Genomic DNA, 19,565 nt, shown 5'->3' on the forward strand with positions numbered 1-19,565 from the left:
TTCCCAGGCTGCTGGCTTGGGTGAGTCTCACCACAAGGGCAGAGGTCCACACAAAGCACAGATCTCCACAGTAGGTTTGCCTCAATCTTTACAAAGGGAAGGAAAGGGTCCTCTGTGTTCCTTAGGACGGGTCTTGATGTGCCCAGTTTTGACAGCGGGATCTTTGTGAAGTGGCACTGCTGGCCAGGTCAGTTCCCACTCAATCACATCATGTTCTCCACCACCACCAGTACTGGACTAAAAAGAGCAGGGGCTCTCCTGAAACTTGGCCCAGGAGAGACAGTGAGGGTTGAGTTTGAAGGGATGCTGACCAAAGGAGAGCTTGAAAGGGCACAGGGCATCAGCAGCCCATCAGCTCCTGGCGTGGAGACCACTCTGCTCACACCTACCCCACTGTTCATAGAGATGGATCCCATCCACGTGCTGCCAGGGTCTTCTGGCCTGCATCTGCATCAGCATCAGCCAAGGGGAACCCTAAAATAGCGCCTTGAAAATTTGAGTGGGAAGAGGAAAAAGGAAAGTCTGATTGCCTTCAAGGCAAATGGCCCTTTGATATCAAATTCCCAACCTCACAGCAGCAGCCTGCTGGTGTCTGGGGCTCAGTGTGACCCCAGAGTGGGTGGGAAGAAGTCACTAAATAGTGCTTAGGGACCCAGTGCTGCTGCCATCGGGTAGATGGGCTGGAGAACTGTTCCTTTCTAATGACGAGGCTGTGGGCCAGGCCTGGGGCTCGTCCATGGAAGCGTGGAGTGCTCCAGTGACACAGGCCGGCTGAGGAGCTCATGCATTTCAGAAACACACTGAATAAATAAGCGGACCCAGGATCAGTAACCACTGCTCCTGTAGGAAATCTGTGCAATGAAAAAGTCATCAGCCCTGCCTTTTTTTATCCATTCCTCTCATTCCTCAACTTGAATTTCTTTCCATGCCGTGCTTTCCCACTCCTCAGCCCCCTGCCTTCAAATGTCTGTTTCCTTCAGAGCTGCAATATTGGCCATCAGCAAGGAAGAAAAAGCTGATAAAAAATGATACACAACTCCCATTATTCCATAGTTTTCTCTTGGCGGATTTAGAAAGGTCCCAAATGCAAAGAGAAATTAAATCAGCAGGTAGGAAGACAGATGCAAAGCGAAATTCAAGATGCTGAAAAGCTGCTTTTCTCCAGAGGTCCTACTCTTCCCTCCGTCCGGAAGACAGGAAAGAGCAGACTGTTCATGACAGAGGAGAGAAAACTTCTGGGCGTCTTTAGGGGGAACTCAATCAAAGAAATTATTTTCCCAAAGACCAGAGCTGAACAAACCTTAATGGTTTTTTCCTGATTGAAGAATAAACCGACTATTAATTTATGACTTGAAGTGTATATAACAACCTTCCAAATGTTTTCCAGTTCTGCAAATAGTGATGCCCATGTCTTTTCTGTTTGAGTTTGAGTCTCACCAGCTAATTTAGCTAATGGGCTAAATATTTCTCATGAAGCTGCATCTTAAAAAACAAATTTTTAATACCTAATTTTAAAAAAGGGCCAGCATAACATTATATGTGTGTGCATAGAGAAGCACTTGTACTGGACATAAGTGTAAGCACACGCTGGGCTGGAGGGAGGGTGTTTGCAGGGGTCGCTGGTGAGGGGACAATCCTGTTCGGTGTGAGCAGTGACAGTGCAGAGGGACTGCTGCGGGATGTGAGCACACACGACATCGCTGCCGGGACATCCTGCTCGCTGGACCTCTGCGGAACTGATAAACGGCTTGGATGGCTTTGTTTGAATGAAAGCCGACGTTTTAACAGCAATACAGGGCAGGGTAAATAATTCACTGGGCCGGCTATCGAGGCGAGTGTGATCCCTGAGATTATGGGCTGAGTCTCAGAAACTGAACCCCACGGCACCTCGGTTTGTGTACACCCCCCGTTTGGATAGGTGGGATAAACTGTAAAATGAGATGGCAATATTAGCATCTTCCCTCAGCTTCCCCTCGCCGAAGGAAAACTGCAGAGGGAACACTGCTCAAGCATTTCCTTTATGCTCATAAGTAAATCGTGAAACATCAGGGAATGAGACAGGTTTATGGCTTTCCAGTAAAATGCGATACGACTCGCAGACACTGAGTGATTTCACAGCTACCTTTCCAAGTGCGGCAAGCAGAACAACAACAAGGCGAAAAAAAACTCAACACCCTTTGCTTCTTGCTGTTGAAGGCTGGCACTGAGGTTGCAGGACAAAACAACGTTTGTGACTTCCGAGCCGGCTGCCTACGGACAGAAATACCGGCATTAATGAAGGCACGGGACATCTTGAGCAATTCATTAGAGGATTGGGCTCAAAATACTGAGCGCCGGCACCAAAAAAAAAAAAAAATTCTAAAAAAAAGTGATCACTGCAGTTTCAAAGTCAGGGCCGCGGGTGGGATTTATATTTTCGTGATGCATTTGGTAGCCCCCGCTCGTCCCGTGTGCTGCTGCCGTGTGTTATGGAAGCGGTCCGTGCCCTCGGCGGGGGCGGGGAGGGGAGATGCAGATCCCGGGGGAGAGTGAAGCCACCACGGGTAGGTCTCTACCTTGTCCCCGGGCAAAGCCCGGCTGCCTGATGCAGGACCTGCCTCTCCTCGGCCGCCTCAATACCATCCCTCTTCCAGGCGGAGACTTTAACGCCGCTTACACCTCTGAGCTATAAAGAAGACGGTCGGAATACAGTAAAATACAATAAAATACATGAATTCGCTTCTTTTCTCACACCTCCCCCACTCGAGCCTGTGGAAAGAGGGGGAAGGTGGAGCAACCTTCCACGATCATCCACTTTAAAGCGCGAGTGGACTCCCCCGCATCCTCCCCTCGGGGTACGCCCGGGCGATAACTCTCCGCGTCCCGCTCCAAACGCAGCTGTGAGGTGCCTTTCGCCCCTCCCCGGCTCAGCATCTCTGGTGCTGCGCCCCAGCGCTCCCTGTTCTCATGTTTAGGAGAGGTCCCCGCACCGACGCCTGCGGCAAGGGTGAAGAGAGAGGGACCGAGAGGGAGTCCGGAGGGTCAGCGGACACCCTCCGGGTTGGCAGCCCGGCGGCACCTCCGGGTCCGGCTTCTCTCGGCGAGCATCGCGCTTTTCGTCTGCCTCCCGCCCGCCCCAGCGTTTATGGCTAAACAAGTTCACAGTTTACACGCAGTAAAACGTCGATATTGCGCTTAATGGTTGCGGAGAAAAGGGTCTTCGCAGGGATCCTCATAAAAACCCTTTATTTAGTTTCGAGCATTCTCTTGTAATCAATAAAAGTTGTCTGTTATCTCCCGGCGCATTTAGCGGGGAAGTTTATTGCCTGCCGGGCGGATTAAGGGCGAGACAGGAGTGCACCATACAAGGAAGGGACTCCCGAGTCCCTAGATCCGAGCCTCGGATTCATAAAATATAACCATCCATTACGTTGCCGATATCTGGAGCCAGCAAATATATACAGACCATAAATTGTCGCCGGCGGGGTGCGGGCCGGCCGCGGGCGCGGGGGCTCGGCCCGCCCGCATTCCTGCCCGCGCCGGGGGGCGCCGGGGGGTCCCCGGCCCATCCATCACCGCCGTTATGACTCTGCGATGCAGCAAATGGGTTGTGTAAAGAGGCAGCGTTTGACAAGGTGGCATGGTTATCCTGTCCAAATGATGCATAATATTAGTATTAGGGCTTAGATCATCGCATGCTTTTAAAATCATCACCGCTAACTAGGGGTAGGGGGGAGTGGGGGGGGGGGTTCTGGGGGCTGCAGGGGGCAAAAGTTTCCATGTAGATAATGATTATAGATGGTGGGATTTATGGGGAGGGGTTCGCGCACAAATAAACACGTCTACTGTAGCAGGGGAGCGGAGCCCGATCCGGCCGGGGCCGCGGGGCCGCCCCCGCCCGCTCCGCCTCGGGTGGGTTGCGGGGCCGAGGGACGGCGGGGGTCGGAGCAATCCACAGCTCGGGGGAGGCCATCAGGACCTTTCCCACCTCCACCCCATCCTGGACAATGCTCCCAAAGGCTTGAGGATGAAGTAGAGGACCCCCCCTCCTCACCCAGCGGCGGCTAACCCGCTGCGGCTGCGGTCACAGACACTGGTGGATGAGGGCGGGAGGGGACTCTCCGGGGATGGGGAAGGGGCCACTTGGGCCAAACGACCCACATTAAGAATTGTCCTTGGAAATACAATGCTGAGAAGCGAAATGTACTGGATGTGTTAAGTTCTAGAGAACTGAAGCACTACAGTAAAAAGGGAAGCCGTACAGAGCCAAGCCCCAGCCAGAACCGAGCTCCACATCCTCCCTGTTACATCACTGGTAAAAATACCCACTCCCGAGCCGTGCTGAAGGACTACAGCGATAAGAAAGGGCTGTTGTATCAGCTTCAGTCTAACCCCTTCTCTCCTCGTCAACAGCCCTTGTTTGTAGACTAAGCTGATGCTGGTTCATCAAGTCATCCTATAGTTGCTATCCTGGGCATCTCTGTTAACATCCAGACAGGTCTCGTTACGGCCAAGAGTTAAAAATGCCTGTAATCTAGGCATTTCTGCCGAAAAGGTCTTTTAAAGACGTTTATACTCTTGCAGAGTCCAGTCATTTATACAAAGACAGGTATTTACAATGGACTGCTTTTACATATAAATATGCGTGTAGGTATGGACATATCCACACTCCCATACGTATGTACAGATATCTGTATGAATGCGCTGAAAAAGAGAATTCCGACATACCTCTACTGTCATTAAAATAATGATGATAATAGAAAAGCTCAAGCGGATTGCTTGTAAAACACAGGCTGTAATTCCCTCGAGCTATCTTTCATCTGCAACTACATATTTTGTTTATGTGGTGTCAAAGGACAATGACAAGGCTGTGGGCCAGGTCTTGGGCTCGTCTATGGAAGTGTGGAGCGCTCTAGCGACGCGGGCCAGCTTGGGAGCTCATGCATTTTAGAATTGTACCGGGATGTTTTCGGGGAGACGGACCGGCTCCATGCCGCATCCCATCCTTCTTCTTCTTGCTTTCCAGGGCTGGGTTCAGCCACAGGGTCGGGGATCCCCGTGGAGCTGGGAGGTCTGTCCTGGTCCCGCACGGGTCAGAGCCCTTTGTAGCCCAGCTAAAATGGACCAAGGCGGGGCGGGCTCCGGGTTAGAGGGCGAGGGGGGGACGGCAGTGCCTCTTCATTTCGTATCGGCTCTGACCCCTCGCCTCGGGGCCGGCACCAGGGCACGGCCCGCGGAGCGGTTCAGCAAAGCCCGGTGACGACGGTGCCGTGAGGAGGATAAAATCTCCGCTAGGTGTGATTTATCAGCCGTGTCTGACCCCTGAATACTTGACTTACACGGCTGGTGACACACTGCCCTGGAAATGAGGCTGGCGTGATTTGTGTCTGTGTCTGTGAGAGTGCATCTCTTCCCTGACGACCCCTCTTTTGGGCTTCTGGGCAAGGAAACCCTCCAACCCCTCTCTTGTCTCCAGCATTCCCATCCTTTCATCACCCCCATGCTGCCATGCAGGTGATCGGCAAACAGACAGGGGCTGTCGCGAGCAGTCTGCTCTTTTGGTGGCCGAGGAAAGGCACTGGTCATCGCGAGGAGGGGGGAAGAGCAGGCGATGGCACAACGGCCGGGAGACATGGCCAGGGACCAGGCATAACTGGAGGGGTGTGATGGCTAGAAACCTTTGATTTGGGGTTTGCCCGGAGAATGGGGGTGGAGGAGGGTGGCCCGGGTTTTTTAAGGCAAGCAGAAATTTGATTATAGCGTACGGCAGAGCTCTGTGATTTGCGGTGAGCGGATTTCATTAGCTACGGCCGTCTGAGTCTCGGAAAAGCTGCTCAGAGCCGCGGGGCCGGGAATGAAGCTGACCCCGAGGGCGGGTGGCGAAAGGGGCTCGGCCGTGGCGCCGGTTCTCCGGGCCGGGGAGAGCCGCGGTGGCTCCGGGCTGCGGCGGGAGCGGGGCTGGCATAGCCGGGCACTGCCCCTGCCGCCTCCCTTTATCCCGGGATCGGCCCTGCGCCCGCTTTCCCCGCTGCCCTGGCGGACAGGGACAGCCCCGGCCCCTGCGCTTGCTTTCCGCAGGGGGGGCGTGGGTGACAGGTGACAGCCCCACCTCCACTCGTGTCACCTGCCAGCCGTCACCGGGCCGAGAGGAGAGGGGGTTGGCTCTCCTCGCTGCGGGGTTCACCTGCGGCGTTTCCACTTCTGCTGAAGATGACGATGTTGGGTGGTGATGGAGGAGGCAGCAGCGGGCAGGAGGTGCCCGGAGCAGCCGCGCAGCCCAGCCCGGCCCGTCGGGGACTGTCGGGCCGCCGGCGCTGCAGCGGGCTCGGCTCTAGTCGCCGTCAACGAATGTCACCGGCAGAAGGAAAAACAAAAGCTGCCTCCGAAGATCGCGGAGCAGAATTTGGCAAGGCTCCTAAAGACACCAATTAGCAAAGGCTAAACCCATTAATGAAGTGGCGGCTCTCTGGTTTCAGCCAGGTGGTGCAGATCAGAGCGCCTGTATCTGCAGCAGAGCCCCGCTTCCCTCCAGCCGGGACCTCACAGCGAACCTCCACATCAATAATACGCTTAATGGATCTCATTAGGGCTGGGGCCGCGAGTCCCGGCCTGGGAGCGAGGGAGATGAGGGGAGCAGGAGGGCAGCGCTCCCCGCGCCGCGCCGGGACGGACCCGGTTTTCTCGAGGGGCGATGGACGGCGGGGCCGCCGCTCCCTCCGCGGGTCCCCGCCGCTCCCCGCTGCCCCGCTGAGCTTGTGGGTTTGCACGAACTGCATTTCTACGCGGTTCTTTCCGAGATAAACGAGACCTTGGCATTGCCTCACCAGGCTCGCCAACCCACAAGCCACACACCTCCCCTTAATCAGAGCCACCTCTGCCCGCCGAGCCACGAGCATCGGCGGCCGCGCGGGCTGCGGAGGACGGCGGTGCGCCCGCAGCGCGCCCCGAGCCGAGGCTGTGAAAGGGGAGGGGAAGGGGCTTCTGCAAATTGGTTTAAAAAGAAAAGTGTCCGGACCACACCTCTGTAAAAAGGGGCTGGGGAAAAGGGAGGAAATGTTTCCCCTTCAGCTGGGGAAAAACATAAAAAAGAGGGGGAAAAAGGAAAACCGAAGTAGTATAAACCTGGCCGAGGTGAGCTAGCATATTTAGCTAATGGAGGTGGACTATGAAAGAGACTTCATATTTCTCTCTGAGGAGTCTCTCCAGGTCGGCAGCCGAGAATACACACAGCAAACGTTGTGCTTGAATTATAGCTGAGGCTTTGCTTTATTTGAATTCACTGGTGTTTATTTAAGAAAGTGAATAAAGGTTTTGTGTAAACAGCCATTATTTCTGATGAGCGCTCAACAGCAATAAGAAGGGGGTGGTTTTTTTAGTCGAGATTGTGGCAAAAGTTGACATTTTGGAGATTGCAGTTTGTCTTGCCGACGCCAGGCAGTCCCGAGGCATGAACTGCAGGGAAAGCTGTGTGTGCCTGCGAGTGTGAAACGGCGATGCCGAGCGAACTGGGGTCTGAAAACAATTATTTTTTAAGACATCAGCTTAAGCCCGACATTAAAATAAAATAAAAATATTTTCCTAAGGAGCGGGGCGGGTCTCTCTCTGCTAACGAGGGAGGCGAACTCAGGTTTCGCTGCCGCCAGCTCCGCGCCCACGGGGCTCTGGGGGGAGCAGCACCGAGCCGGGGGGGGCGCGGCGGACCCCGATCCCAGCTCCTTGCCCGACCCTTTTGCACCGTACATCGCTTGATTAAAATATTGCTTCTGTTTTGTTGTATTATTGTTTTGGGTTTTTTTTCTTCTAATGTGGCTGTTATTTCTGAGGTTGAGTCGGGTCTCCGGAGATCGAGGTCTCTGGTAAGAAATCGGGCGAAAGTAAAACTGTCTGGTTGGACTTCCTAACACAGCGCCCGGCAAAGGTGGGGTTATTGGTAAACTGCTCCCCCGGAAGAAGGCCGGCCGAACCTGGCTCTGATCAGCCCGGCTGGGCATCCCTGCGAGTGTGGATGCCCCCAGACAGGGCTGGGGTATCGGAGCGGCACGGCCAGGCCTCCCGCTTCAGTATTAACCCGATTTCCCATACATGTCACGCAGGAGGAGGCAGGAAAACCTCTGTTCTCCGTGCTGCAGCTCGTATCGCTCCAGCTTCTTGGTCTCACGCACAACTTTTCGTCCGAAATCAGCGCGAAAAATCTCTGCCGGCCGGGTGGGGAAGCAAGGCAACGAAACGAGTGTGTGCGGAGAGTCCGCCCTGGCCGGGACCGCGGAGACCGGGGCAGTGCCGGGGAAGCTCCTGCCGGCCCCTCCGCGGGGACCCCGGCCCCGCCGCGACACCCCGCTGTCACCCAGCCGCGCTGCGCGGGCGCGGGCAGCCCGAGGGGGTGGCGGTGCCCGGCACAGATCTGGAAGGAGTCACAGCCGATTTAGGAGAGGTGAAGAGACCGCCCAGAAAGCTCCTGCCCCCGACTGAAACACCGTCGAGGGGTTTCGGGTCGGTAGTAAAACAGTGGGCTCGGGCGTCTCGCCTTCAGAGACAACCAGCATCAAAAGGCTTTCGTGTTACCAGGCTATAACAAGCAAACAAAATAGAGGCACCCCCAAGCTTTCTTTGACCTGTTCTGGGCGCGGTGGGGGTTGCGTTGCACTACGGACACGTCGCCTTCACCAGCGAACGGCGTTGGAGCTGCCTGCGGTCACGACATTTTCCCGACCTTTTCCCGCAGAAATCGAGCAGTAACTACAGCCTCGCGGGACAGGGAAAACTCCCTTCCCTGGAGAGATTGGAACAAATCCCTCCATGGGCGCATCTTTCCCCAGACTCGTTTTCGTGGCTTTGCTCTACCTGCATGTGCACAGCGGGAGCACACTGGTGAGAGATGTGATTCATTTTCCCGGTAGCCGGGGGAGAGGAAGAAACCCATCTCCCGGCTCCGCCACTTGGCCCCTTGGCCCGAACAGCACTCGAGGTGCACGGAGCACAAAAAGCGGGAGGAGGACGAAGGAATTTTATCCCATCTTTTCCATTCCGATCTGAGCATCTTTCTCCAAAGCTCGAGTCCCAACAGCATTATTTCCCCCTCTTTTGTCACGTTATCTTCAAGTGATGCCATAAAGGCATTGCCCCGCTCTCTCCCCGACCCCGAGTCCAGGCGGGCATTGCTCCCGTTATTTGGGGAGGCCGAGGTGGAGAGAGCCTGGCCCCGCGCAGCCAGCCCTGCGCTCGGAGGAGACGCAGATTCCTTTAACCCAAGGGAAGAGAAACTCTTTCCCGGTGCGCTTTTCCTTTCTCATCTGACAAGAGCCACTCCAAAACCCTCTCTCCTGCATGGGCTAGTCTTCAGGAAGCAAACTCAAAAGGCAAACAAATTCCTGCGGTTCCGTGAGCCGCACCACGGTGGTTTATCGGAGGAGAAACAATCGTGTTTCGCTGGGCATCTGTCCCGCGGCTTCCCTTGAGTTTAGGGGAGTTCCAACATCACGGCAGATCCCGCGCTGATGGGCGCAGCTGCTTTCTGGGGCTGAAAGCGAACTGCGGGGCCCACGCCGTGCCCCGATAAGGTGTGCCACCCCCTCGTTTCCTCCCTGGCAAGGTTTTAAAGGCAGAACATTAATTTACAAGCCCCTTCCAGATAATTTCTTCCCCCGTCCCGCTTCTCTGTCCCAAGAGGGGTCGTCCAGGGACGGCGCCCGAGGAGCGCTGCCCTGCGCGGGCGCTGCGGGCATCCAGGAACGCGTCAGAACTTTGTGGGCACCCCTCTTGGAGATCACCCTGCCTGTCGTGGCTCTGACGGAGCCTCTGCCCCCTCGGTTACACGTTTTTTGCCAATTCACCCGTCCCTTCTTCATCCGGCAAGACGTCTCGTGGCCTGCCGTATGCCCCAGCTCCTTTTCCCCAGGGCTTCTGCCGAGGGAATTCTGTCGGCCTTTCCTTCCCTTTCCTCGAGGCTTTGCTCCCGCTAGCAAGGGTGTCCTCCCTGGAAAACCCCCCCGGTCCCGAAGGATTTCTCGCCTGAGCTTTCAGAGAAGCAGCAGACGAAGGCCACAGGTGCACCCGCCTCCGTATCGCTGGAGGGCACTGGGATTTGTCCAGCCTTTATTCCTCCGTCTCCCCTTTCTTTCCAGCGATGCCACAGGCTCAGTGCCCATCGGCCGAGCCTGGGGGACAGAGGGAAGGTGGCTCAGCTTCTCCTGCCCTGCCCTGCCTCCGTGAGCAGGATCCCGGCCCCCGCGTATTCCCGTGCCGAGGCAAAAACCTCGCTTCCCAGAGGGAAGGACGGGGGCTGCTCACCGCCGCGGCTTTCGCTCTAATCTCTGCTGCTTGGCAAGGGAGGAGGGGGAAGCAGGCTGGCTCAGAAGCGGGCCCCGTTCTCCCTCGTGGCCCGAGAGGAGCGGAGCGCGGAGCAGCGCGGCGCTTTATATTTTTCCGAGGGCGAAGCCAACTATGAACCCGAGCGGAGCCGTCGGATCCCGGCCTGGACCCCCGGGGAGCTCCGGCGGAGCCGCCCGGCCGCGCACCGGGGTAGGGGGAGACTCCGCCGTGTGTCCCCCCGGAGCTCACCCTACCCCACCCCGCCATCGGCCTCCCCGCCGCGCTCAGCGCCTGGATGACGTCACAGCGCACCCCGCAGCCGCACCGCCGCGCTGTGACGTCACGGGGGCTTGCGGAGAGGCGCACGGCGAACCGGAGCGACAGCGAAGCGAAGCAAAACTAAACAAAACTAAACAAAACTAAACAAAACTAAACAAACCAAAGGCGCCGTGTCCCCCCCGCGCCCCAAAACTGCCCCGCCGGCTCTCGGCAGCGGCCCCGGGAGTCGAGGGCGGTCAGACGGCCCAACCCTGCCGGTCACCAGCGATCAATGGCACAGACACATGTGCGGGCACACGCGGGATTACGAATGACATTGGTAACCTTCTCATCGGGTGCGCAACTCTGCGTCATCAAATCCAGTCCTTGTCACTGCCTTCATTAGAAAAGAAAACAAAAAAAAAAAAGTAAGTAAAAGGAGAAGGCTGCCTGGGGAGGCTCCGAGGCGAGGAGAGGCAGCTGCTGCCTTCGAGAGGGGTGAAGGAAGCTGGGGCAGCCACGCCAGCCCTCGCCCCTGGTCAACAGACTGACGTGGCTACAAACCATAGCAAACATTTTATTTACAGAAGTTATATATATATATATATTTATATTTATATATTTTGTCAGTGCAGTATTTCTTGGCCGGATTATTCGAAGCAACACGTTGCAACCAATGAGGACGTTGGCAAATACTTCACATTGTAAATTGGGGGGGGGGGGCGGGGAAAGGTGGGGATTTTGGAGAGCGTTCTCGCAGTCCCTCGCTCGGATTTTCCTTGGAGAGAACGAGGGGCAGGAAACGGAGAATTTAAAAAACAACAACAACAAAAAAATCAAAACAAAAAAAAACCAACCACCAAAACAAACAAACAAAAGAGAGAACGCCCGGTCTCCTGCGAGCAGCTCTGAGGGAAAGGCGGCCGCCTCACGCTCTGCCGCCCCAGGACCGGGGCTCCCCTCTCCGCCCGAGTCCTCGGCCCCTCTCCCTGGCCGGGCCGGGCGCTGGCCACAGGCGGGAGCAGGCCGGAGCCAGGGCCGGTGCTGGGCCGGCCTTGCCGCGCTCCCGGGACGGGGAAGGGAGATAAATTAGCGCACAGGTCCCGGGCCGCCCCGACTATAGGCCGCTCCGCGGCTCGGGGCTGGCGGCGGCGGGCGGCGGCGGGGAGGGGAGGCCGGCGCTGTCGCAGGACTTGCCCAGCCCGGCGGAGGGCAGGCTCCGCTCGGCGCCCTCAGTCCGTTCCGTGTCGCTGGGGGCCATGTCGAGGGACTCGGCGTCGCTGCTGTCGCTGTCGCCGTCGGAGCGGCTGGGGCTGCGCTCGGGCTCCCCGGGGGCGGCGGGCGGTGCGCCGGCTCGCTGGGCTGCCGGCTCCGGCTCCGGCGGCGGCTCCTTGTCCTTCTGGGCCTGAGCTTCCTTGGAGTGCCGCCACTTCATCCGCCGGTTCTGGAACCACACCTTCACCTGCGGCCGCACCGCCCTTAGACGGGCGGCACGGCCCCACCGCGCCCCGCACCGCGCGCGGCCCCGACCCCTTCCACCGGCACCGGCAACGTGGGGAGAGAAGGAGGAGCCGTCCTCCCCTCCCGCTGCCCAGATCCTTACGAGACTAAATGGCTTTTCTTTGTTTTTTCCTCCTCCTAGTTTGTGTATTTAAATACTGCACACACCCCACCCCGTGTGTGTTTGTTTGTTTGTTTGTTTGGATGGGGTTTTTCCTCTCTCCTTCTGCTTCTTCTTCCAGGAAACCAAATCTTGCTCAAGAAACCACAGCGTTAAACAATTCTGTGCGCTGCGGGCCCTCAATAGTGGAATCATTACAGAGTGGCGTTTAATGATTCCGTTTGAAGAAGTGTTTTCACTTCCTCAGAACGAGGGATTTCACAACGCGAGGAAATATTTAGAACAAAAAAAATTAAAAACAAAAAGAAAAAAAAAAAGGACATTAAGAATAGTGTGTTCACATCTACTTCCTTTGACCTAAACTGCCTCCTACAGCAAATTGCACTCCAGTAAAGCGCACACTGATGGTCTGCCCTGGCCCCGCTCGTCTCTCTGCCCGGCCTGCTCCTTGGTGGACAAAACAAAGGCGAAAACTCCGTGCCGGGCCGACGTACGCCGCGGAAACTGGGCGCAAGAGATGCTCGGGGCGAGGTGCAGCCCCTCAGACAGCCCCACTTATAATAAAGGAAGGGAAAATACTTCGAAACCTTACTGCCCTCTGGTATCCATCTAAACTGGAAGTAAGGTTTGAAACAAAACCGAAGCCATTCTTACTTGAGCATCTGTCAGCCCCAGCATCGCCGCCAGTTGCTTCCTGTCCGGTTTGGTGACATACTTCTGGATTTCGAACCGTTTTTCTAAACCTTTCCTCTGCAGGTTGGAAAAAACAGCCCTGGACCAGGAGCGTTTCCTCTTGTACGTCTGGGGCAGCGTGTCCTTGGTTAGAACTGCGTACGGACCTGGGGAGGGGAAGAGAAAAGCGGGGGGAAGAGAGGGGGAGACGGCGTTATTAATACTGCAGCCTGAAAGGGAGCCTTCAATCGATCAGAGTAAGAGTTGGACTGCGGTGTGCAGGGAGGGTCCGGGCCAGCGTGGCCCTGCCTGCCCGATGGGTACGTGTCCTATCAGCTTGTGCTGCCTCGGGCGCGGGTGGAGCTGCCTGGAACCCGAATTTCTTCCTCTCCCCCCTCCCCGCTCCTTCTCTCTCTGCCCAGGTTATTACTCCTGTACTCTATGGGATGATCCTCTAGGTCAGGCCCTAGCCGACTGTTCCTCCCCCCCACGCAGCCCGGCTTTCGCCCAAAATCTGAACCTCGCTACAAAACACACACCCCGGCCTTTCAAAAGTGCCTGGCGAGTCCCTCCGGGAGGAAGGGGGCTGCTCCAGGACGAAGGGCCCTGCGCCACGGGAGGGTCGAGGAGGGACGAGATGTACCTGGAAAAGTGTCTTGAAACTGGTGCTGCACTGAGCTCCTTGGGTTTGTGTTTAAGGGACCCAGGATAGCAGAGGCCTCGTTAATGGGGTCTAGAGACGCGAAGAACTGGCCGGCGGAAGGCTGCAAGTTGGGGAGATGAACCCCAGTTTGGCGGCTCGTAGTTAATAAGGAGGTCAGATCTGCGAGCACAGGAACAAGGAGAGCTCTGTTATACCGCGGTCGAGACCGACAACCCGGCATGATCCGGAGCGGGTCCCAGGCCGGAGGGGTTCGGGGGGCCACCATGCAGCCGTCTCCCGCCCCCAGGGGCTCTCCTCGGGAGAGGCGGCCGTGCCCCGGCAGTCAGACATCCTCCGACATATTTACTCCCTTGGTCAGGATGTTTACGGGCCGCGAGGGGAGATGGATTGCAGCGAAAGCCTTTAGACGGGCTGTGCCCCGGGAGGCAGAAATCACTGGGCGCTCCGGGAAGTGCGGAGTGCTCCGCTCGCTATTTTCCCGCTATCGCTATTTTCCCAGGGGCGCAAGCCCTGCGCCCCGGCTCTGCCGTGCGGAGGCCAGGGCGGGGGCAGGGGGGGGGGGCTGGCTTAGTGAGCCTATTAGAGACTCCGGTTTATAATTTTTTTTTTTTTTTTAGTAATTCTTTTCTCGGCTAGATAGAAAAGTTTTCAAATCGCGGGTGTAGTCGCTAATCACAGTACAAGTAACAGAGCACCCGAGAGAGTAAGCAGGGAAAGCGGACAAGCCAATTTCTCTACCTCTCAGCGTGTTGCCTTCCTTGACTTTGGGGTCAAACTCCGCCGATAAAATGCGGTCGATGCCGAATTTCAGGTCCTTGCTGGCGGGCGCCGGCGCCGAGCCGTGCGTGTGGCCGCCGGGCAGCCGGGCGGGGGCCGGGGCGCCTCCGCCGCCCGCAGCCGCCGCCGCCGCCGCGGGGGACCGGTGCTGCGGGGGGCGGTGGTGGTGGGAGTGGTAGGCGGCGGAGAGCGGCGAGAGGCGCGGCGGGAAGGCGGCGGCGGGGGCGTCGGGGGCCACGACGGGCGTGGGCCGGAGAGGCGAGGCCGTGGCGTGGAAGGGACCGCCGTGGTGCACGGCTCCCAGCGCGGCCGGCATCCCGGTGCCGGGTCCTCCGGGCAGGCTGTCGGCGGCTCCTCCCGCCGCCTCGCTGCCGGCGTGGAGGATGTCGGCGATGCAGAAGGACGGCTTCTTCGCCGCCGCGGCGTCCAGCGGGAAGCAGCCGCCGGCCGCCGGCCCCGATGCAGAGCAATACGCCGCTGACCACAAGCTGAAGTTGGAGGCGTAGAAAGGAGCCAGCCCGGCCGTGTACATCCTGCCCGAGGAGGGGACGCGCCGCTCCGCAGCTCAGCTCCCGGGTGCGCGCCGCGGAGCTGCCCGCAGCCCCGGGCGCATGGGGAGGGATGGCGGGGCGAGAGGCTGCTGGTGGAGCACTTCCCGGAGGGGCGAGGAGGGAGAGCCAACCACCAAAAAAATGAAGAAAAAAAAAAGAAAAAAAATAACCCCGAAAATTAAAAAGTCCCCAGAACCCACGGCCAGACGAAGAAAGCGAGCGGGCGAGGAGCGGAGAGGCGCAAACAAAACAAACCCAAACCAAACCCCCTTTCCTCGCACTGGGGGAAGAAAAAAATATCCACCCCTCCCCAAAACTTTCTCTGGCAGCGAGCAGCCCTCGCTCCCTCCCCACGCCCAATCCGCGATCCGCGGGGCTGGGCAGCACCGCCCGCCGACACGCCCACGCAGGGCCGGGTCCCGGCTACGGCCACCGCGCCCACAGCGCCAACTGCGTGGCGCGGACCCGCGATTTGGAGCGGTTTGCCCCGCAAAGTACAACCCAACACACACCTATCCCCCCCTTAAATTGCGCCCTCGACTTTGAACAAACCCTTTACCCCCCCCCAAAAAAACCCAACCAGCGCAAGGTCGCCGCGCTTGCTGCCGCCGCGATTTCCAAACGTTTGAAAGAAAAGCGCCGGGAAATTCTTGGCTATTGGAAGCGGGTCTGTCCTCTTGGAAACGATTCTCAAGGAAATGTGTTTCCTTCCCGGATAAATGGGCTTGGGATAGTCTGGAAGAGAAGGAGTCCATGCTGATGCACGCAACATATATATTTATGAGAGCCCCCAGATATTCTGGGCCCAGGACACGTTGGATCCTGCATTAGCAGCGACTAATTACCTAATATTATTTTGACGACATGGTAATTTTACAATAGATTTTTGTCAGGTTCTCCATCCCGGTGGCTGCATCTGCTTGCATACTAATTACACCTTAAAAACTACTTTATAATTTCTCAAACCTTTGACTCCAAAACTATCCCCACTTTTTCCAGTACACCAGAATCATTATGCTATATTCACTGCAATGATTTAGGGACAACTTATCAAAACTTCTTTGGCGATTTTTCCCCCCTCCATTCTAACATCACATTTGTCCTGACCTGACTCTGAAAATCAACTATTTATTTATTTTTAGTTTTCGTACAAGTGAAGCAGTCGCTGCCGTTTTAAGCAGCCTGCCGGGTCGGACGATTGCAAGTTTGCTCTGATTTTGTTTCAAAAAATGTCATATTATTTTTTCCAAAGCGTTTCCCAAATTCTGACGGTTTTCGGGGAACCGCCAGAAAGGCGAACTATTTTTGTTTCACCAGGTATGAAGATGTAGCTTCTGTGTGAATATTGAAACCACCTGCGAGTGAGAGTGAACGCGTTCCTCAGCCATAACCGTATGCTATAACGGGTAAAGGTGAGGCTGGTTCCCCGGGAAAAGCCAGGCACCTCTTTGCTTTGGTTTGATTCTTATTAACGAGGCAAAACCGTAAAATGAAGACGGGCTGGCTTGCCAAGATGTGTCCGAAACCGAAGCCGGCTAAAGAAAAGGTCGATTATGTCTGAACTTTTCCTGCTTCAACAGCGGAAAGCCCCTTTTCCTTGCACCTCTCCCCTATTCTCCCCCACTCCAGTTGACCCCAGAGCCATCTTCTTGATCTCAAACCGGATCGAACGACTCCGGTTCCACTCGCGTTCCCACCGCCGGGCAGAGCTATCCCGCCAGCCCGCCCGAGGGACAGACAACGAAGTGTGCCCTGGGCTCTGCATCCCGGCCGCAAACCGCCTCGTTAAATTATTGCTGCAATTACCACTGCTACCCCGGAGCGTCGGACCAGCCCGGGGCTGCTCACCAGGCAGTCAAGGGGAAAAAAACCCAAGCAAAACCAAACGTGGTGTTTGTCTTTCTTTCTTTCTTTTTTCTTTCTTTTTTTTTTTTTAGGAGCTGATTTCAAAACTCATCTCGCCTCGCTGCCGTGCAGGGCCCGTGGATGAGCAGCACCGGAGGGAAAGGCCCGTTTGCGGACACGCCGGGCAGACCCGACCCGGGCACGGCCGCGGCTCCGCTGCCTCGGTGCCGCCGGTGCCTCGGTGCCGCCGGTGGCCGGGACCCCGGGCCCGAGCGCGGGGAAGCGCTGTCATCCCGCGGACACTAAAATAACCCGAAAGGAAACGCCGAACGCCTCGCACTAAAGCCCTTCACCCCCGGGCCGGGCCTCGGGAGGGCGAGGGAACTGGGGAGTCCGGGCCGCGGGGGCAGGTGCTTTCCCGGGGCTCGGCCGCGCTGCGCCCGCGCGCATCCTCCGCGGCCGAAACCAGGAGCACCTGCCTCACCCCCCCGGCCTCTCCCTCTTCCCGGGGACAAGGGTGTCCTTTCTCCCCAAAGGCCTCCGCAGGCCTCCCTGCCTGCCCGGGGACGTTCAGGGCTGCGCGGCCGCGCTGCCGGGGGAGGCGGCGGCCCCTCCTTCCCGCGCAAGGAGGGAGAAGGCTGCAGGAAACCCGGGGCTCGCTGCAGTCCAGGTCATCTCCTGTTTTTTGAGAGGTTCCAACTCGGACTAAATGAGCGGATGTGCCTGCGAGATTTGTCCCAAAATAGAAGCGGCTTTAGTATTTTAGGATACAGCAGAAATCCTTATTTCTTCCGGAGAAAAACTTCATAATGAGCGCGAGCGCTTCCCTTTTCAATATTTGTGCAACTTTATCTCAACCAGCAAGTTGCTTTGGTGACGCAAATCCGCCCTTGTGTATTGCAACTACAAAAATAAATGCAAGGAAATCAATTCCCTTCTAGCAATGAAAACATAAATATACAGCTGCGACTTTCCCCTTTAATCTTGCTTTCCGAGGGACTCGAGAAGGAGGCGAATGAACTGTGTGGCAGAAGCGATGCTGCTGCTTTTTTTTTTTTTTTTTTTTTTTTTTTTTTTTTTTTTTTTTAAGAAGGGAGTCTCGAAGGATTTTTTTTTTCTTCCCCGAGGCCGACAAAGGAGATGGAAAAAAATTATTCGAGTTCTTACGAGGGGAAAATAGAAGGACTAAGTCCGAGGCTTTGCAGCTCCCCCATCTCTACTCGAGGGCACGGGACGGGGAGCATCCCGGAAAGGGCCGGGCGCTGCCTGCCAGCGCCCCACGGGGAAGGACGGACAGCCCTTTTCGGCTAGATGCCTGCTCCATCCCGCTCCCCGGAGAGCTGCGGGCAGGTCGATCCCACGGATCCCGCCGGGGTGCTGGCAGCCCGAGCCCCCGGCCGCCTCTCCCGAGCCCCGAACGGTGCCTGAGCCCGACGCAGCCTGTTCACCCCACTGGGGGCTCGGGGGTCCCCGTCACTGTAGGCAGCGCTCGGCGGCCCAGCCGCGGGAGATGGGGAGCTGGGTTTGCCCCTCCGAGCCGGTTCAGGATGCTGCCGGAGCGGCCTCCAACCCTCCTTCTCCTCCACCCGCGGCCTGCGCCTTGCCTGTTGGATTTTAGGCTTCTGTATGTGCTCTGATTATTCCTATATTTGTATCTAGAAACGTACATGTGCGAGATATACAAATTTCTTTTTTAAGTTAAAATCCTATTCTATCTCTCTGTAAGAGTACTAGTAAAAGTAAGTATTAATCCTCATGAGAAGCCTTCCAGGAAGAAGGTTTGCTCGCGCGGCGTTAGCGGGGCCTCTGCACCCCTGCCCCGGGGGTCCCGCAGAGGAGCCCCCCGCCCCTCCCGCCCTGAGCAGCGCCGGGCACCCCCCAAAGCCCGTGCTCTGTCGCCACCTGCCGAGTCCCCGGGACGGGGCTTCTCCACCCTCCCAAAACCTCCCACTTCCGAAAAACCCACTCCGGGGTCCGCGCGAGCAGCGGGCGAGCACGTTTGGGGAGCCCCTCCCGCCGCAGCCGCCCCGGGCTGGGGCTGCAGGGTGGGCAGGGGCGCAGGGAAGGAGCCAGGGGGTTCCCGGCGGCCGCTGCCGCTTCTTCTCCCGCTCCGCCGCGGGATGCGGGGAACGCTGCAGCGGGGCCGCCCCCCCGACCCCGGCCGAGACCCCCGACCGGGATCCGCCGCTGGAAGCAGCCGCAGCCGCCGCCGCGGGGCTGGAGGGGCTTCCCCCAGCTCAGCACAGCTCCTTATCTGAGAGGCTCAACAGCAGCGCAGGCAGGAACTGCCCAGAACCGCAAGCGAACCCAGTGACTGAGCTGGCCAACCCCTTGACGTTTCCTCTCCATTGTTTCACGCGTTATTTAGTTGAATACCTGTGTCAGTAAGTCACGACTAATGTTATGTCATCTGCTGAGCAGCCGTGGAAGGCGTCGCAAAGCAGGCGGGATCTGGGCTTCCATGCGGTAGGGCAGGGTTTCAAGCCGCCTGCGGATGTATTTTCACTGCTGTTTGAATTTGGGTCACAGTGTGCTTTTGGAGGGAAGCGCCTGATCCTCCTCACCTGCAGCTTTGCAACAAGGAGAGGTGTTGGGGTGCACACACAGGAATCCTAGATGGGAGTTGAGTCCACAGGGCATGCTAAAATTGCTCTGAAGCAAAATTCCCCTGAAACGTCTGTATTATAGTTGTCTGAAAACTCTGTGGGGTTTTCTGTATGTGAGCAGTCCCGAGAGTTGCCCATATGTTCCAGCAGAATAGGTGCCATCAAATGGGTCCATATGTGAGAGCGGATCAAAGCCTGAAGCTCCCAGCTCCAGGGACAGCACACCAGCCACTGAGCTGCAGACTTGTTCTTGCACTTGCACGTTTGCATGCTGTGGCTTTCTT

At 57.2% G+C, this 19,565-nt stretch overlaps 1 protein-coding gene across 1 annotated transcript; it reads right to left on the bottom strand.

The window, feature by feature from the left end:
- Positions 1-11,178: 11,178 nt before the first annotated feature.
- HLX (H2.0 like homeobox) lies at positions 11,179-15,220 on the bottom strand. Its single transcript, XM_069008471.1, has 4 exons — positions 14,241-15,220; positions 13,482-13,661; positions 12,821-13,005; positions 11,179-12,007 (listed from the first exon to the last, which is right to left on the bottom strand). Exons 1-4 carry the CDS (start codon positions 14,809-14,811, stop codon positions 11,663-11,665), a joined length of 1,281 nt encoding a protein of 426 aa, XP_068864572.1. The 5' UTR covers positions 14,812-15,220; the 3' UTR covers positions 11,179-11,662.
- Between the last annotated feature and the right edge of the window lie 4,345 nt (positions 15,221-19,565).

Source organism: Aphelocoma coerulescens, chromosome 3 (assembly GCF_041296385.1).
Source record: "Aphelocoma coerulescens isolate FSJ_1873_10779 chromosome 3, UR_Acoe_1.0, whole genome shotgun sequence".
NCBI lineage: Eukaryota > Metazoa > Chordata > Aves > Passeriformes > Corvidae > Aphelocoma > Aphelocoma coerulescens.

Bases quoted from the DNA above. Each gene is read 5' to 3' on its own strand.
- HLX (XM_069008471.1), bottom strand. From the start codon at position 14,811: ATGTACACGGCCGGGCTGGCTCCTTTCTACGCCTCCAACTTCAGCTTG. The intron at 13,006-13,481 runs GTACATCTCGTC...TCCCCTCCCCAG, and splicing joins GTTTCAAGACACTTTTCCAG to GTCCGTACGCAGTTCTAACC. The intron at 12,008-12,820 runs GTAAGAATGGCT...GTGCGGCCGCAG, and splicing joins TGGGGCTGACAGATGCTCAA to GTGAAGGTGTGGTTCCAGAA.